We start from the raw sequence: 18,454 nt of genomic DNA, 5'->3' as shown, positions 1-18,454 counted from the left end.
ATGTAGAATATGTTTAAGAACATAAGTAATGTTTATAAAAGTGTGGAAAAGGGTAATGAGGGAGTGGGAAAGGTTAATAAGGGACTGGGAATGGTTAATAAGTGTGTGGGAAGGGTTTATAAAGCCTTAAAACATATATAAATGCTAAAATAAATGTAAGGTTCCTACTTCATGGATTTTCACCTATCGCAGGGGGGGTCTAGAACGTAATACCCACGATAAGTGAGAGAATACTGTATTTTAACACTATTTCTTTCATATTTCAAGATATGTATCATGTATATTATATGTCTTATTTCATATAAAATTTATTTCTGTATAATAGAATATTGAATTATTAAAATGTATTATTCATCAAAATGTTGATCTTTCAATATTTTAATATATGCGTGCAAATTTTACCTTAAAATTAAATATATGTATATAATAAATTTAATAAATATGTAATTTTATATAACATAAGATGCTTACATAATTATTAAGCTTATGAAAACAGACATGTCTAATAACCAACTGAGTAGCTAGGTGACTACTTTGCTAACTTGAGGCCACATCAGCAGGCATTCTCTTGGGCCTGACTCTGCTCCTTGGTTGGGGTGGCCATCGGGTCCTTTATCTGGTTTGAGTCCCCCATTTGTAGCTGGAGTCTCTCCCTTCCTCTGGACTAGGCAAGCACAGATCTCCCCTTAACCAATGTCATAATGGCTGCCATCTAGTTTCTTACCAGAAAATAGACATAACTCAAACTTCCTGTCAGCCAACCTAATATAAAACAGTTGAGTGAGGACATCCCTGAAGGACTATCTGAAGAGTATTCCAAATTTTAAAGTAAAATCAAGCAAGGAAGCAAACAAAGCTGCACCTCATCATAACTCATTGTCTGCGAGTATAACTCCTCCTGCAAAGTTGCCCTTTGGTGTTGCAGTTCTGGTTCACGTTGAGGGGACAAGCATGAAAGACCTAAAAGACTCACACTCTGCCACTTACCACAGGAGCCATGCTGTACATGCGGCAAAGATTTCTCTCAGCTTCCTGTCACGCTAAGTTAGGGTCCCCTTTGATGCCAGGAAAACAGGAGTCAACATGAATTTTTAATTTTTAATTTTTTTTCTTATTTTTGTATACCTTTTTTCCCTTACTTTTTCACATTTTAACTTTAGTCTATTGTACATTACTTTTATTAATATGTATACTTCTTCAAACATCCTTTATGAGGTACTAGTACTCTATCAATAAATAGTTCTACAATAAAAATAAGCTGAAAGAAATAACAAAGTTTAGAGAACACTGACTGAAGAATAAGGGACATAACTTTCAAAATTATAAATGGTGAGTAAAGATTTTACAATCAAAAAATTAAGATATTCAGTTCATTTATTAATTAGTCCAAATAGTGCCTGATGAATTGTTTTCAAATATTATTTTGATTCAGTTAATTTAGAAACTTGTAACATACTTATTGTACTATAAATGTCCAACACCATTGCAAGAAAGTGTCACATTAAATGTTATGTCATGACTCAAACTGGTTAACTAGAGAATTGTTTAATAGGACAATAAATGAAGAAAACATCAGAATTCTGAGAAACTGCAACTCCTCAGTATTTCTGTTTACTTAGGTTAGACACAGATTTTTTTTAATTTCAATGAAGTCTATGTTGAGCTCAAATACCTCATTAAAATATATGCCTTTGTGCCAAAATAAATGCTATAATCAGAGCAAAATGTAATACAGTTATATGATAATTTCTTTCCATGTGGAGCACTAATTCACTAGGTAGAAAACAGATTGAAATAAATGTTTCTCAGAAGCTTTTTGGAGACCAGGAAAGAAAGTAGAAATAGAAAATTGATTTGGAATCTTTTCAGAAAATTAGAACCCTTATGCTCAATTAAAGAAGAAGAGTATCCAAGGTTTGTTAAGTAATATAAATATTTAATTATCATGGGGATTATTTCATAAAAACATCATCCAGACTTAGCATTTTTCACAACTGTTGGAAATTGTCTTCTTGGAGAGCACATACGCTCATGATCCAGGAGACAAGGCATCACTGAAAAATGAAAATGATCCAGCTGAGACTACAAAGTAGGGAAAAACCATGTCACGTTTCTCCTTCACCTCAGAATGCAGTTTTATTCTGTACAGTGAAGGAAACAGTATGGCAGAAAAGAAATTTCATAAAATCAATGCATGATTATTTCATCTGACAAGTAGAACAGTGGTGGGAAAGTAGGTGTGAGAAGCTCACTGCCTTTAGTCAACTTAAAAACTAAATATGACTGAATCAGAACCAAGAAAAGATTTTTGAAAAACTGAATTTTAGATCAAAATTCCAGAGTGATACTTTCCTGTAGATATTGATATACGTCTTGTGTATAAACCATGCTCATGCTATAGTAAAATTTAGCACTACAGAAGAAGGAAGCCTGTAAGTAACAGGAAGAAGCTAAAAAGATAGCCCTATAGGAATGGCCACATATTTTAACTTTAATGGTTATGTTATAAAGAACTTTCATGTACTCACATTTTTTAGATGTAACTCTCTGGTATTACAAGCCTAGAGAAACACTTCCAGAACATAAACTTTTGTGAAATAATGGAATTTTCTAGGGTGTTTATAGCATTTAGGGGGCCAAGCTTAGACATAAGACATTTTAAATGTAACTCTTCAGGGAATCTAATAAAAATCAGTCCAGTCATAAGAAATGGGTTTTTTCAAACCACAGAGAAATATTTTTATTGATGTAGACCTAAGTTTTCTGTGAAACAATATTTAATTAGATGAAATAAAGATACATATTCTGTGGCTCCATTTGACTGCAAACATTAAAAGATAAATTCAAACTATTCTGAAAATGACTCTTAGATGAAATGTGAAACTCCCTATAGGGAAAAGAATCATTACAGTTAAAATTATTTTAATGCTTGAATATAAGTGATCCTACTAAAACCAAAACCAAAAAAAGAACTTCCAATTCTGCTAAGACATGGGCTGGAAATGAATCATATACACAACTTTTTAACAATGGGGACTTTCTAGTTATTTACTAAAAGCATACAACTATATTATATATATTTGTAGTTATTTAGTCAAAACTTATAACTATTTATATATATTTCTAGTTATAACTATATTATATATACATAGCTATTTAGTAAAAACATATAACTATATTATATGACATATAATTCTAACAGCCAAGTTTGAAAATTTTATTTCTTCTGTAAATTATTTAAAATACACATCTCATTCTCACTGGAAAAATCACTTAATTTCCTAGAGTCTATTTAATGAAATTTGCAACATGTAAATTATCTGATGGAAAATATCAAAATTTATATGCCTACCTGAACCACTTAAAATAAACATGCAAGGAGTATTAAATGTGCAGGGAGTTACAACATGTGTTAAAATAAACATGCAAATAGAACCTCATGGACAACACTAGAACATGAGGGTACTTAAGACTGCTTAAGTCATCAAAAAACAAAAACAAAAACCTTCAACCTCTCCCTGTGCCTGCCAGACAATGTTTCCAAGCCACATGCAGCCTCCCAAGTTGCCAGACTGCAGCTCCGATAACTAGAAAAACAGTAGCCAAGAGGATCCAAGATGGCGGAGGAGTAAGTGGAAGCTACACTAACCTCCTCCCAGGACCACTCTGGATTTACAACTTAATTTTGGAGAAATCATCTGGAATAACCAACCAAACACTAGCTGGAGAGAAGTCTTATAACTACATCACAACGTGACCGGTAGGGAGTGCAGAGACGCGGAAGGGCTGGCTGGGCTCACACAGGTGGCAGCTGAAGGGACTGAGAAACAGCTCAGCAGCCAAGGATTCCCCCTGAGAAGGGCAGGGTCTAAACCCCCAGCTGGGCTTCCCAGCCTACAGCAACAGAATGGAAAGTAAAATAGTATCCAGCTATGAAAAGCGAAAAGCCACAGGGTTACTTGCTAGCCGGAGAGAAACAGCAGGAGAAAAAGAGCTCTTAAGCGGATCACATACGAAAATATTTTGGCCCCCACTTACCCTGGGCTCAAGCAGAGGGAAGGCAGAGAGGACTGGAGATGCTTGGGGAGAGTTTGGCGCGGTGGCTTTGAGGGGAGAACTAGGGGAGCAGCAGACCAGGTCCCAGTGCTGACTCATCCCCAGTACTGCAGGCAGACCATTCCCCTCCAAGTGGCGTCAGCCTGAGGGGAAGCAAAGGCCCTGCCTACAGGAATTAAGCTGCCACACCCACGGTCCTTAAGCCTGACAGCTAATCACAGATTGAATAGATTAACAACTAAAGAAGACAGACAAAGGCAGTAGATCCCCGGAAGTCTCCAACAGGCTGCCTAGGCCCAGACTGGTACAGGATCTGACGCCACCAGAGGCAGATCCAGGAAGTGCAGATCATTCTAACAAGCACCAACGAACAATAGGAGTCACAAAAATGGGGAGACAAAGAAACAACCCCCCATTGAAAGGAAAGGTAGAACCCCCAGAAAGAGTGCTAAATGAAATAGAGGGGAGCAAACTATCAGATGTGGAATTCAAAACATGGATTATGGAGAAGCTCAATGAGCTCAGCAGAAACTACAAAGAACTCCAGAAAAACTATAAGGAACTTACTGAGAATTACACCAGCATGAAAAAGGACATAGAAGCTATCAATAAGAGCCAGGAGGAAATGAAGAATACGATCTCTGAATTGAAGAACACAGTAGAAGGAATTAAAAGCAGGCTAGAGGAAGCAGAAGATCGGATCAGCGAGCTGGAGGACAATGTAGACAAAAACTCCCAGACAGTGCAACAAAATGAAAAAAGACTGAACAATACTGAAGATGTTCTAAGACAGCTGCAGGACAACATGAAATGTAATAATATCCATATCATAGGAATTCCAGAAGGAGAAGAAGAAAGCAACGGATAGAAAACCTCTTTGAAAAACTAATGACAGAAAACTTCCCTAACATGACGAGAGAAAGAGTCACGCAAGTCCAGGAAGCACAAAGGGTCCCAATGAAGATGAACCCCAACAGGCCCACTTCAAGACACATCATAATTAAAATGGCAACATTGAAAGACAAAGAGAGAATTCTAAAAGCAGCAAAAGAGAAACAACTAATAACATACAAGGGACCTCCAATAAGGTTATCATCAGATTTCTCAGCAGAAACACTACAAGTCAGAAGGGAATAGCAAAGAATATTCCAAGAAATGAAAAACAAAGGCCTACAACCAAGAATACTCTACCAAGCAAGGCTCTCATTCAAAATGGAAGTGAAATAAGGAGTTTCCAAGACAAAGGAAGGTTAAAAGAATACATCTCCACCAAACCAGCATTGCAAGAGATGCTAAACAGTCTGCTTTAAGAAGATGAAGAAACAGAGAGAGACAGAGAGGAACACAAGTACAAAAGGGGAAAATGACAATGAATAAGTACTGAAAGAAAGAAGAAACTTCTACCATTTGCAACAACATGGTTGGAAATAGAGAGAATTATGCTTAGCGAAATAAGCCAGGCAACAAAAGAAAAATACCTTATGCTGTCACCTATTACAGGAAACTAATGAACAACACAAACAAATGAGCAAAACTGAACCAGAGGCAAGAAGAATGTCAAGTGCCTTGCAACTGGATGTCTTTCCAATAAGACAGTCTTACAGATTTAGAGACTTGTTTGTGGGTTATGTTGCATAAATTAACATGTGTTTTCTGTTTTCAAAGGGCATAAGCCTATGATCTCTTTACCTGAGTGATTGTCTGTATGTACAGGCCTCACTTAATCCTGTCTGCAGCGCTGCCTCCTGAGGCTCAATGGTTTGGCTGAACTAAGTGGCTAGGTTGGTGAAGAATGAGGTGGTCTGTGGGCTCCACTTTAAAACTGGTTTCTCTTTTCTATCCTAATGGCTTGGACCAAGAGCGCCCAGAGGTCTGAGGGGGGAAACCTAAAATATTTCCCTCAGCCCAAACTTAGTATAATGGGCAAAAGGGTTTTGGACAGGTGAGATGTGCCTGGCACACCTTCCTCCAAAGAAGCCCTTTTTTTTCCCCCTAATGTGGGACATTGAAAAATTAATACCTGTCTTTTGTCATCTAGTAGTTATGGATTGAATGATATATTTTAACCCTTTTGCCAAATCTGTTGCCCCCAGAATACAAGGATGCCAGCCTGTTAAACCAAGCATGCTGTTGTCCGGGGACATCCAACTGACCTGGAGTCTGCACGATCCTTCCCCATGTGGGAAGGCCACCCTCCCCTCCACACCCCGACTCTTATTAGGGATTTCTGGACCCAAGGGTAGGTAGAACGACAACCATGTCCAGCTTGAAGCAGCTAGAGGAGCTTGAGACCTTCGCCCATTGTCCTTTATAAGATTATAAAGGGTCTTAATATCTGAGAGGGAGGGATTGTTATTTTTTATTATTAAAATAATTAATTAATCATTTATTTATTTAAAAAAGAAGAATATATGAAAGGGTGAAGCGGGAGAGCTTGTATGTACAAACCATGGGCATGGATTGCGGGGGGAGTGCTGGCGGAGGGGGGTGCTGGGTGGAGGGTAGCAAAGGGGAAAAACTGGAACTATTGTAACAATATAATCAATAAAAGATACTTTAAAAAAAAAACAGTAGCCAAGATTGAGCTCGACCACAAATGTGAGCATAGCCAACAGTAGAGGCCAGTAAATTCTAACATTCACAGAGTGAATAGAATAATTTTTCACTAACATTTAGTAATTGCACAGATACAATATTAGGTAAATACTATTATACTATTATAATTTCCACTTTCAGTTCAATTAAACAAGGTTCAGAGAAGTAACTTACAAAAGACAATGAAACTAATATGTAGTAGAGTGAGGTCTCAAACCCAAATTCACATTTATATTCTCTCCCTCTCAACATTGTGCTTAATTGTATACACAACAGAGAGAAAGTAGACTTTAATTGAACAAGAAAGAAGAATACCAGAAGATACCTATATTTTACAAAAACCATAAATTTATATTCCAGAAAAGCTATATAATCTATGTATTTTAATATTTTGTCCAATTCTTTTCCTATAAGATCTGCAAGCCTGTTCATCATCTTTTTAAGATATAATTCCATCATGAATGTTTCATCTATTCAAACTCAAAAATCATGAACATGCATCTATAACAGTGCTGTTAACTCTGCAAGAACAGTTATTAGGAGAAAAAGCCAAACAAAATCCTGAAATCCATGGGAGATATAGATTAGAGAAATTCAAAATTTTAAGAAAGTTCTGTCACAGATGGTTCTTTTAAAAGAAATATGGAAACAAAATCACTGATCAATTTCATAACTTCCTCTATTACCAGATGTGAAATCTTACCTTTACTGAGGATGCCAGCAAAGAGTAGAATAGGTAAATTTTCCCATATCATGTGAACACTAGAAAAGATGAACACCATATCTACTAACTGGATATCCAGACTGGAAAGCCTTAGCTTGGCTCTGCCCAACTGACCCACTCAGGTGTCTCATAAAACACAGAACATACCCTAATATTAAAATGCTTAGATACAATTTCATAGTATATTTATTTTTACTAAATTTTTAATAGATGCTGTTTATTATATTCCTAGATAATAAAAGTATCCATCATTCTTTTAAAGAAGACATTGAGACCCTGTGTTAGAATTAAATCAATGCCTCTGCTAAAATAAATATTGTTTAAGTTTACCCTTAAAGAGTAAAATTCCAAAACAAAATAAATTTTATACAATTGCTTAGCAAAATATAAAGTCAACATTCTGAAACAGTTCCTTCAGAAAATATTTTCTATTGCTAAAAATATGTAGAAATAATTTTTTCATACAGATTCTAAAGTCAGTAAAGGACAAGGATTGGTCTAAAATTAAAATGTATAGTGAGAAGTCAACAAAAATATGGTGATCACAAAGTTACATTCTGTAAGACATGGAGTCCCTTTGGTTTGTCTCTCCCTTTACATCAGTTTATGAAAAGATCTAAGTTTCCACTACTCTGACAGAGAGGAAACACATCTACGATAACTCCCCTTCACTTTCACCAGAACAAATGCCTATGTTATAAATAAAACATTAAATCAATTCTTGAGCATGTAGGTCCCTTGAGCATATTCTACTCTCTTGGAACATGAATGGGTAGACCGCCTCCTAAGGGTTGTACCTTCACAGCAGAATCAATGAAAACTTGAAGGGAGGGACACGAACAAAAGGTTTTTTAAAACTTTGTATGTGGTGGTAAGGCAACAAAGTATCAAGTAAAAAAATAATTTTTCATTTTTATTTTTAAATGTGATTGTTTTTACTCATCCATACAGAGTAAGCTGGCAAAATAATATCCACAGGTAAACAGAATCCACTGGATGTGTTTTCTATATTGAGTTTTTTGTTGTTGTTTTTTTCCTTCCAGTTAGTTTTATTGGGTAAGCCAAAAAGTCCATTTAGATTTTTTTCATAAAATAAAAGACACATTTCTCATTTCCACTAATAACTTCATAGATTTGGATATTTTGAGTATGTTGCTATCTCCCCTCCTGGTAGAATGTTGATTGTTCTCAGTTAGTGTCTCGATTTGATTGCTATCGACTTCAATTGGTCTACCCAACTGTGGAGCATCATCCAGAGAGAAATTTCCAGCATGAAACTTCACAAACCACTTTGGACACATTTGATCAGTCACAGCACTTTCTCCACACACTACACAAATCATTTTTGTGTTTCAGTTGCATTGTTACCTTTCTTGAAATAATAAAGCATAATGTGTCAAACATGTCACTTATTTACTTACATCTTCAATATTAAAATGGCTACACAAAAATTCACCAATTTTGATACTTTTTTTTAATACAAGCTGCAATGAGAGCTATCACAATACAATCTAACAAAATTGTTTCAAATGAAGTTAAAGACAACTAAGGGACTAGAACCATGTTATGGAGAAAAACTAATGAACTTTTTGGCCAACCCAATATATTAAACGGCAAAAGACAAATCTTTTTCATTCATTTTATTCTAAATTACCTATTTTTAAACCATAAAATGCTTGTGTAAATTTTTATTCTAAAAGGTAGTTGTGAAACAGTTTTATAAAAGTTACTATTTTTCTTATTAAAATGAATGAGGTATGTAACAATTTTAAGTTTGCATATTATGTATTCCAAATAAGTAGTTCTCAAATAAATTTTACTTTCTGCAATAAATAAGAACTATTTCCCCACAGTGTAAATACCATAAAACAGGAAAAAGGAAAAAAAAAAGTGAAATTCACCAAAGTGAGAATAAACTGCTAAGTGTAAAATAAATGAGACTGCAATTTTGAGGTATAAGGACTTCACAGGCAATAGAGGGGTGGGCAAAAGTAGGTTTACAGTTGGGAGTACGTGAAACACAATTTGTTCTTGTATTATTATCTATTAATTATTGTATTGTTTGTGTTAGAACTGTAAACCTAGTTTTGGCCACCCCTGTATATTTTCATAAAATGTATCTTCTATACTAAGAGACATGAAAATTTGAAAAGTAAATGAGTTATCATTTGCAAATGTTGCACTGGGTAGATAAAATATATTACACTCCAACTACTTGAAAACCAAGCTAGAAAACTGCAATACACTAGTTAAGTGTTTAATCAATTTTTACTAAGATTATCTTCAGGAAAACTATCTTTTTAAATTGTATTTCACTTAAAAACCAATTACAGAAGGAAAAAGTCTCAGAGTATTTCATAAAACTAATCACTGTAATTAAACAACAGTTCATAACTCAGATTATTTAAATAATAGTTGCTGTTCAGCAAATAGAATAAGGGCAGACATAAACAACCTCTAGGGAGCCAATCAAACTATCAATCCCTTACTTAACATCTTCAGAACTACTTCTTTTTTTTCTGGATAATTCATTTCTTTTAAAATCTTGTGAATAAATCTATCATAAGTGATATGAGTTAACATTTCCTATGCTTTAAAAAATACATGTAAATTTCCACATGAAAATCTTCAAAGAAACTTCAGATGTTTACTATTTGAGAAAAACAGATGCAATTATGGTATATACCTAATCAAAACAACACCAACAAAGTACCAAATGATAAAAATTATAGCCTCAGAGAATCAGTCCTTTTGTTAGAGACAGGAAATGGATACACAAAGCAAGTAACAGGAGAGAGCATTGTCCAGAGATGTGACCATACATCTAGGCGGCTGATTAAGGTTAAGGTAAGTAGACACACTAATGAGAAAACCTCAGACAGGCTTTTTTTCTAAGAAAAAAGGTATGTCCCACAACCACCCTATGTCCATAACCAGCTGTGCTATCATTTTCAAGCAAATGCAGATACAGAGAAAATACGCAGAATCGCAGCCCAGACTATAAAGTGGCACGCACCTGTCATATGCCAACATTTTCATCACAGTTCAAGTCTTACCTCATAAGACCAGACACACTGAGTCCCACCAAACCGTCGAACACACCTTCCTACTTCCACGTCTTCATGTGTCGTGTACATTTCTCCGAGGCATTCACCAATATGTGGCACCATCCTCCTGAGAACCTCCCGACTGAAGATCATGCCAGGTCCTCCCATACAGAAGTTCTCCCCAGGCTCCAGGCCCAGCTTTCCCAGTTCTTCAACATTGCCCAGGCCAGTCTGGCCCAGATAGAGGGGCTTGCTGCTATTCAGTGATCTAAGAAACTCTTCCAACTTGTCACCTACAAAGAGACAGGCAACAATCAATGCTTCTCCTAGTTTCATCATCAGTTAAATGTACAAAGGGACAGGACTTCGAATATAGTGTGTGACCGCTTCATAAGTCTTAAACAACTGAAAAGAAAAAAAATCTCTCTGGATATTTATTATTATAAAATGCTAATTTATCATTATTAATTAAATCATAATTAAATTTTATCAATCCTGCAGTCAAGGTCACTGAATAAACCTTAATGAGTCTTAAAATCATCAGATTTTAAAAGTTAAAATAATAATAAGCAGAATAGAGGTTTCTTAGCATGTTTGAAGTAATAAAAAAATCCCCAATATATTAAATATTGATAATTAGCTTTGACTGTTAAAATCCAAAAATTATTTTTCTACTGACGATTCAGTTTAGTGTTTTGTCCTTAACTTGCCTTGAAATTTAACTTTGGAACTTTGCAAAGCACCCTTTTAAGAAAAAAATAAACATTTGTAAAAAAATTAAAGAATAAAATTGACTTACTTAATTTGTGACTTAATCAGGAAAAACTATTTAAAATTTGCCGACACAGTTCCAAAGCATTTGACATTCTAGCAATGATGCGTTGGAATAAGTAGTCACCTGCCTGTATGCCCCAGTCAGCATCTTCACCATCATTTCTGATAAACACAGCATCTGCACTCATTATCTTGATCCCAGACCACGCCCCCCGGATCGCAATGAGTTTCAGCTATTATTGGGTTCTTAATAAAAAGTGCCTTTCATTCTCAATAGAAGTGGAAAGAACATGGCATTTCAATGTTCTAAAGGACAATCTCACAAAGTTTGTTTTTCCTTGAGCCCTGGGAAAGGTACTGCTACCCGGATCAGGGGAAGGCAATGAGGCTCCAAGTAGAGAGGCAGAACCTAAGGAAGGGCTGCCCCCCTTGTTCAAGAAGCTGGGAAACGTGAGACGCACAGAGACCTCCTTCCACACAGCCCTTCTACTTTCCTCAAGTCCCTCTCCTTCCCCGCAGTTGGCTGGACTGGAAAGACTTACTCCAGCTCTCAGGAGCCTCTCTATGCTGGGTTTAGAAATCTCTGGCCAGAGCTGCGCCTCTTTAAAAAGCTGACAAAGTTTTCTCATGCTGTGGCTGCGCCTGGTTTGAGGGACTTCCCGCCTCTGCTTACCGCCGCAGCCACCAAGATGGACTGGAAAGGATCCATACTGGTGTGGGCTAGCACAGCTTGGAGCTCCTAGGGTCAGGACAATTCGAGGACGCTGCCTCTTTCTTCCCATCGCCAAATGTGACAATACACCCATCGCCTGGGGGTTTACCTGAGGTGCGACGGGGCGGGGGTGGGGGGTGGGTGCGGCTTGGTGCTGCACTGTAGTAGCTGGAAGGAGACGCGAGTGGGCTATGGGGATGCTAAAGGACTCCCAGTGCGTGGCGGGCCGTGCAAGAGGGAAGGAAAGGCACGGGGAGGGTCCGGGGCAGGGAAGATGATTCCTCAGTCTCCCCAGTTCTGAAACTGCGCTAGATCCAGTTACAGCAAAAAGGCAGGGGGACAAAGCAACAACAGGGCTCTCCAGACAGGCTCTCGCTCCAGTCCACCAACGAGGACACGCCTCTCTGGATCCCTTTGGGAAACTGCCAGCTTCCCAGGCTTTCAGGCCAGGACATAGTGGGAACAGCCTTCTGTTGAGCCCGAAGGTGCTGGTCCTCACCTCCCCCACATCGGAAAGAGCAGGGCTAAGCGCTGGGCGGAAACCAGGAAGCAAGGGTGAGGAAGGCGGATAAACCCGGCAGGTGTGAGGACAGCCCAAAACGCAGGAAAGGAGGAGGATCGGAGCGAACCAGGGGTGGGGGTGGCGGGCTGGGGTCGGCAGGAGCCCGGAGCACGTGCTGGCGGAGGAGCAAAGGGGGCTGGACGGGGGTTGGGTTGGATGCAGGGAAAGGAGGTGGGCAGGCTGGGCACCGGCGCTAGGAGGTCACCTTTGATGTAGACATCGTCGTCGGCGCGCATGAACCACTCATACTTGTCCAGGTAGTGGTCGTGCATGTACTTGATCATCATGAAGGACTTTTTCTGGGGAGGGTAGGAGTCGTCCACCCCCGGCAGCTCGATGACTGGCAGAGGTGGCGGGGGCTGGCCAAGCCCAGCGTTGGGGGGCTGCTGGCTGGAAAAGAACTCCACGCGGCCGGGGATGAAGCGCGCCCAGGTCCGCTGCACCGCTAGCGCGCGGCTGCCTAGGTACTTCTGCGCGGTCATCACCCCCACGTACAGGAAATCTCGGGGTCGGGAGCTCTGGGCGGTGGCGCCTCCATCCCCGCTGCCGTTGTGGCTACTCTTCGGCCGGCCGCCTCTCTGCTGCCCAGCCGCGCCCCCGTCCTCCTCTTCGGGTTCCCCCTCCGCTATGGGGGCACCGGGGAGCCCCGTCCCGCCTTCGGGCTCGCGTCCTCGCCGCCACAGCTGCAGCGGAGGTGGCTGCTGCCAGGGGCTGCTCCGAAAACTGGTTACCCCAGCCACTGTTTCAGGCAGCTGCGGCCCCTGGAGCTCCGGGCGCACGGGGGGCGGTGACTGCTCCGGCCGCGGCCAAGGCTGGGGTTGGGGAAGCTGCTGCTGTGCGCCGGAACCAGCGGCCGAGCGGCCGTAGTAGGAGCAAAGGCTGGAACCTCGTTTCTTCCTCTCGCTCAGCTCGGCCACTCTGGGGGCAATGAGCCAGGACGCGGCTGTGAAGCCCAGCACCAGCCCCAATGCCACGCTCACCCACGGGCGGCGGGAGCGCACGGCCATCGCTGCTGCCTGGCGCCGCCGCTAGCGGAGCTGCTACAGCGCTGCGCGCGGGTCCACTAGCTCACACCCGCCCCGTTTGCGCCTCGGAGCCCCCAGCCCACAACGCTGCGCGTCGCCTAGGCGCCCACGCCGGTTCTGGCTCGGTGCGCTCCCGGCGCCTAACCCGCCGTGATTCGCAGTCGCTGGCCGCTATTCCCACTCCGCTTTCTGTCGGGGGCTTCCGAGCGAGGATCTGAGTGAAACTTCTCCGGGCAGCGGTGGCGGCCTCGGTGGCTACAGGGAGAGGAGCTGCAGGAGGAGGTGGAGCGGTAGCAACGCGTCCGCTTCTCGGCTGCCACCCTGTCACTGGCGCGCCTGCTTCCTCCCTCCGCCCTCCTTCTCGATCCCCCGCCCTCGCTCCCCGCCTCTTGCTCCCCCCGCAGCTAGACTAGGAACTGGCCTGGAGGAGGAGCCACAAACGCCGCTGCTGCCAGCCTTGGGAAGCACAGCCACGGTATCTCCCAGTCCCCCGCCCTGGGACGCACCCATCCGCGCCAGGGTCCAGACAGGCCGCCCCTCCGGAAGGAAACGATCCCGGTAGGGCCACCTCCGGCTTTCAGCGCCTACGCCCCCTCGTCCCTCCTCCCGCGGCCTTGGCTCTTCATCCCGCTTCCCGTCCTGTCCCATCCCGCCCCGCCGCCAGCCTCACGGTGCCCGCGTCCAGGGGTCCACTCTCCTCACGGGGCACAGGCTACACTGAGCTCATCAGCGGAGCTAGATTCCCTAAACCCAGGGCAAGAGCCTGCGTCTCAATGGAATCACTTCCCCCGGCCCACGGCCCATTGAGCCTGGCGTGACCCTTCCCTATTCTGCCCCGCCCAGGTCCGCTTGCGTTTCTCTCTGCGTTCTCAGCCCTTTTCAGGTTTCTGTCTTGGCTCCTTGTCCTGCTCACTGCTCAGGAAATCAACTGTCCCATCTCAGCACCTCCTCCTGAGCATGACTAACACCCCAGTGCATACCTGCATCCTTCACCCCCTCTCCACGGAAACACCGTTGTCACTTGGTGTCTCCTCCTACAAAATCTCAGAGGGATAGGAAAGACCTAACCCTAAAAGGCTAGGGAAGATCATGGGAAGTGGGGGGGGGGGGGGCTGCACCCCATAAAGAACATACAAATTCCATGTTCCCACCTGCTGAGTTAGGAAATAGAGGCCTACCCAGTGCTCCCCTCCCCACCTCTCCTACTGGTCTCTTGTCCAGAAGTGCTATTTTCAGTGTTGGTAGAAGACTGGCTCAGTAAGACTGGAGAAATGTGAGCAAATTACAGGGCCAATACCCTGAAGATTGTTACCCGCCCACACCCCATAAGTGAACTTAATCAGAAAATAAAATAAAATATAATTTTTATTTTTGTCTATAAACCACTTTATTGTCGAAGGCAATGACAGGAAATGTTCTACATATCCAGTTAGGGAAGGTAAAATCCCAAGCAACAGATCTTAAAAAAAAAAAAAAAAATTTAAACTCTATTGGCCAAAAGCATTAAAAGTCACTCTATGAAGAAATTACCTGAACGAAGATACATGACATTTTGAAGAAGGGAACACTGAAAAATTTCTCCCCAGAGGTTGTGAATATACATAACTATGGTCTGAGGTGCATTTGGCATCCTAAGCCCTTTCCTTGTCCTCACATTTCAGTCTTCTGTTTTGTGCATCAAATGCAAAGGGATGGTGTTGAATAGTATTAGACACAGGGCTCCGCCCAGCACGGTGCTAGCAGGGACCCTGGAAGAGGGGGCCTGCCCAGAGCCGGGGAGGAGTGGGTCTTCCCACATGGGTCACTGGCTGTGCCTCAGCATGTCTCACTAAGCGTTTCATCTATGGACCATAAAGCTCCTTTTCCACGTCTAGGTTTTAACCAGGAACACTTGGTGATACAGATTATTGGACTCTATCTCAAAGTTTAATTTTATTTAGAATACAAAGCTAATCTAACAGTTGCTTCTGATTTAAAAATATACCTTCCCAAGGACATTTTAAACTTTCTAGAACAGTGCTCTTCAACAAAACTCTTCCTTAATGGGAATTTTCTTGATCTGTGCTGTCCAATAAGGCAGCCACTAGCCGTGCATGGTTATTGAGCACTTGAAATGTGGCTGGTGTGATTAAAGAAATGATTGTTCAATTATGTTTAATTTTAATTAACTTTGATTTAAGTAGCCTTAGTGGCTAGGAGCTCCATGATGGACAGCATATTGTCGGAGGAAATCCATACCATCTGATTCCATTATCTATAGTAACTTGTCAAGAACACACCAGCATACTCTCCCCTGCAATATCCTGCCAGGCTTTATCCAAATGGGTGTCATTCATGTAGTTGATCTACAAAATTGTGCATTCAATTGGGCAGAAATAACCCACTCATCAACTGTTATAACATTAGGGAAAAAATTAACTTTATTCATTCCTTTATTCAACAAATAGGTGTTAGAGATTAAGCATTCGACAAGGTGGACGTCTCTGCACATGGAAATGTCAACAGGATATTCACTGTCACCTAGCATGAAGTTCACAGTGCGATGGAGAAGTCAGACATTGAACACTACATGGCAAAATGAGCTACAGTGTGACCAGTGATGTGAGAGGACCATGCAGAGCCATTCTCTGAGGGAGTGTTTGTATGACCATCTGATTTAGCCTGGGAGTCAGGGGAGGCATGTGGAGACATTGAAATGAAATGAAAACAATGAAAGGATGTTCTATACTGGCTAAGTGACCATGGGAAAGTTATTTAAATTATCTGAACTTTATATTTCTCACCGGTAAATATCTTTTTGTGAGGATGTATTAGTATATATGTTATGTGCTTGGCACAGTGTGCAGTTTATTGTCGGCACTCAGGAAATGTTACTTCTTCTCATTTTCCAATCTCTTCCTTTATAATAAAATCTCTTAGATATCACCTTACTCTTTGTGATATTTCATCCTTTCATTTATTTAACAATTATTTATTTGTTAGTATTTCTAGACATTATTCTAGAAAAGCAGCAGTAAATAAAAAGAAGACCTTGACTTCAGGTGGTTTATATTCTCCTAAGGAGAGATTACTCCCCTATACATAGTCTGGGTTATAAGTGTTTTGAAAAAATGGAGGGAGATAGTGGATGTATTGGAGGCCATAATAAATTGATTGGTCAGAGAAGTTCTTTCTGATAATTTTAGCAGAAAACAGAAGGAAGAGAGGAAACTAATCATAAGAATATCTGAGGGACGACTTTCCAGGAAGAGGGAATAGCAACGCCAAGGCTTGAGAGAGATGTGGTGTATTGAAAACAGCAGAGGCCCGTATGGGTGAAACGGAAGAGAGCTGGTGACTAGTGATCATTTAGGCCAGCGCTGTCCCATAGTATTAAAACGTGGGCCATAAATATAAAACATGGAGTTTAAATTTTTTCTTGTAGTCACAATTTTTAAAAGGTGAAATTTAATTTAATAAGGTATTTTATTCAATTCAATGAATCCAAATATTATCATTCCAACAAATAGTCAATAAAAAATCATTAGTGAGAAAATTTACATTCTTTTCATTAGTAAGGTTTTCCAGATCCATTGTGTATTTTATACTTACATCACAGCTCAATTCAGACTACTCACTTTTTTCTTTAAGATTTTATTTATTTTTAGAGAGAGGGGAAGGAAAGGAGAAAAAAAGGAAGAGAAACATTTGATATGTCTGTTGGGGACTTGACCGGGAATCAAACTGACAACCCTCAAACCACAGACTGGTTTTCAATTCTCTGAGCCACACCAGCCAGAGTAAAGCAGCCACTTTTCAAATGTTGTGTAGACACATGGAACTAGTGTCTCCTATATTGGACAGTGTGTATTTTGAGACTTGAAGACATTTGAAAAGGTTTGAGCTTTTATTCTGACCAACAGTGAAGGTGTTGAGTAAAGTGGAGATATGGTTTTTATTTGTTTTATAAGGACCACTCTAGTGCCTGTGGGGGAAAAAAGCTGGATGGAGACAAGAATGGAAGCAGAATAAGCATTTAAAACATTATTGGAGACTTCCAGTTAAGACGGAGGTGTAGACAGACACGTTGCATCTCCCTCCACAACTAAGAAGGAACACAACTACCTCAAAACTAGAAACAACCAGAAGTTCCAGAAATTCAAGCTGCATGGAAGTCCAGCAAACAAAGATATAAAGAAGAAATACTCATCCAGGCAGGTAGGAGGGGCAGAGCCGGGGTGGAGAGGGTGCGGTGTGGTGGTGGCAGCAGCGGCGGCAGCAGCGAGGGCAGTGGCAGACCGGCAGAAAGCACAGTCACGTGTTTTAAAAAGTCAGGAGGGACACCTGGGAAGCATTCCCAGCTCCTCACCAGACCTCGAAACCCACGGTCCCAGCACCAGGGAAAATCAAGCCTCGTTGCTTCTGACTGTGCAAACCAGTGGGGATTGGGGTGGAGGCAGAAACTGCGGATCTCAGCAGAGTCCGCTTGTTTAAAGGGCCCCCACAGTCCTAGAACATCTGCAGACCCACCCACTCTGGGAACGATGGCCAGGGCAGCAGCTAGAGGGGCACTAGTCCGGTGCAGAAGTGGGAGAAGTGCCTGGAAAAGGGGCAAGTGCTGGTGGGCATGCGGCATTGTTCCCTCTCGGACCTCTCCCCAACATACAGTGCCATAGCATGGTGAAACAGGTCTCCCTGTACTGACAAATCCCTAAGGCTCCGCCCCTTAAAACGTAACAGGACGACAGCTCTACCTGGGACACAGGCAAACAAACACAAGAGCCTGTCAGAATGAGGAGACAAAGAAATATGGCCCTAAAGGGGAAATTGATCAAGGTTCCAGTGGGAGAACTAAGCGACAAGGAGATAGCCAACTTAACAGATGCAGAATTCAAAGCACTGGTGATAAAGATGTTCACAGCCTTGACAGATACGCTTGAGTATGGCAAACACATAAGAGAAGAAGTAAAGGCTACGCTA

The 18,454-nt window shown here is 41.4% G+C and overlaps 1 protein-coding gene across 1 annotated transcript in view; it reads right to left on the bottom strand.

Moving 5' to 3' along the window:
* The window catches only part of CHSY3 (chondroitin sulfate synthase 3), a 335,828-nt gene extending 321,991 nt beyond the window's left edge, over window positions 1-13,837 (bottom strand). Inside the window, exons 1-2 of the mRNA XM_090288002.1 lie at window positions 12,676-13,837; window positions 10,432-10,715 (exon numbers count right to left, since the gene is read on the bottom strand). Coding sequence (XP_090144128.1) covers window positions 10,432-10,715; window positions 12,676-13,477 — 1,086 coding nt within the window. The 5' untranslated portion in view covers window positions 13,478-13,837. The remainder of the gene's footprint in view (window positions 1-10,431; window positions 10,716-12,675) is intronic.
* Window positions 13,838-18,454: the final 4,617 nt, after the last annotated feature.

The sequence above is a fragment of the Furipterus horrens genome, unplaced genomic scaffold (assembly GCF_987537825.1).
Source record: "Furipterus horrens unplaced genomic scaffold, mFurHor1.1.pri manual_scaffold_10, whole genome shotgun sequence".
Taxonomy (NCBI): domain Eukaryota; kingdom Metazoa; phylum Chordata; class Mammalia; order Chiroptera; family Furipteridae; genus Furipterus; species Furipterus horrens.
Note: the sequence above shows the minus strand (reverse complement) of the source record. Positions and strands in the feature narration are given on the sequence as shown.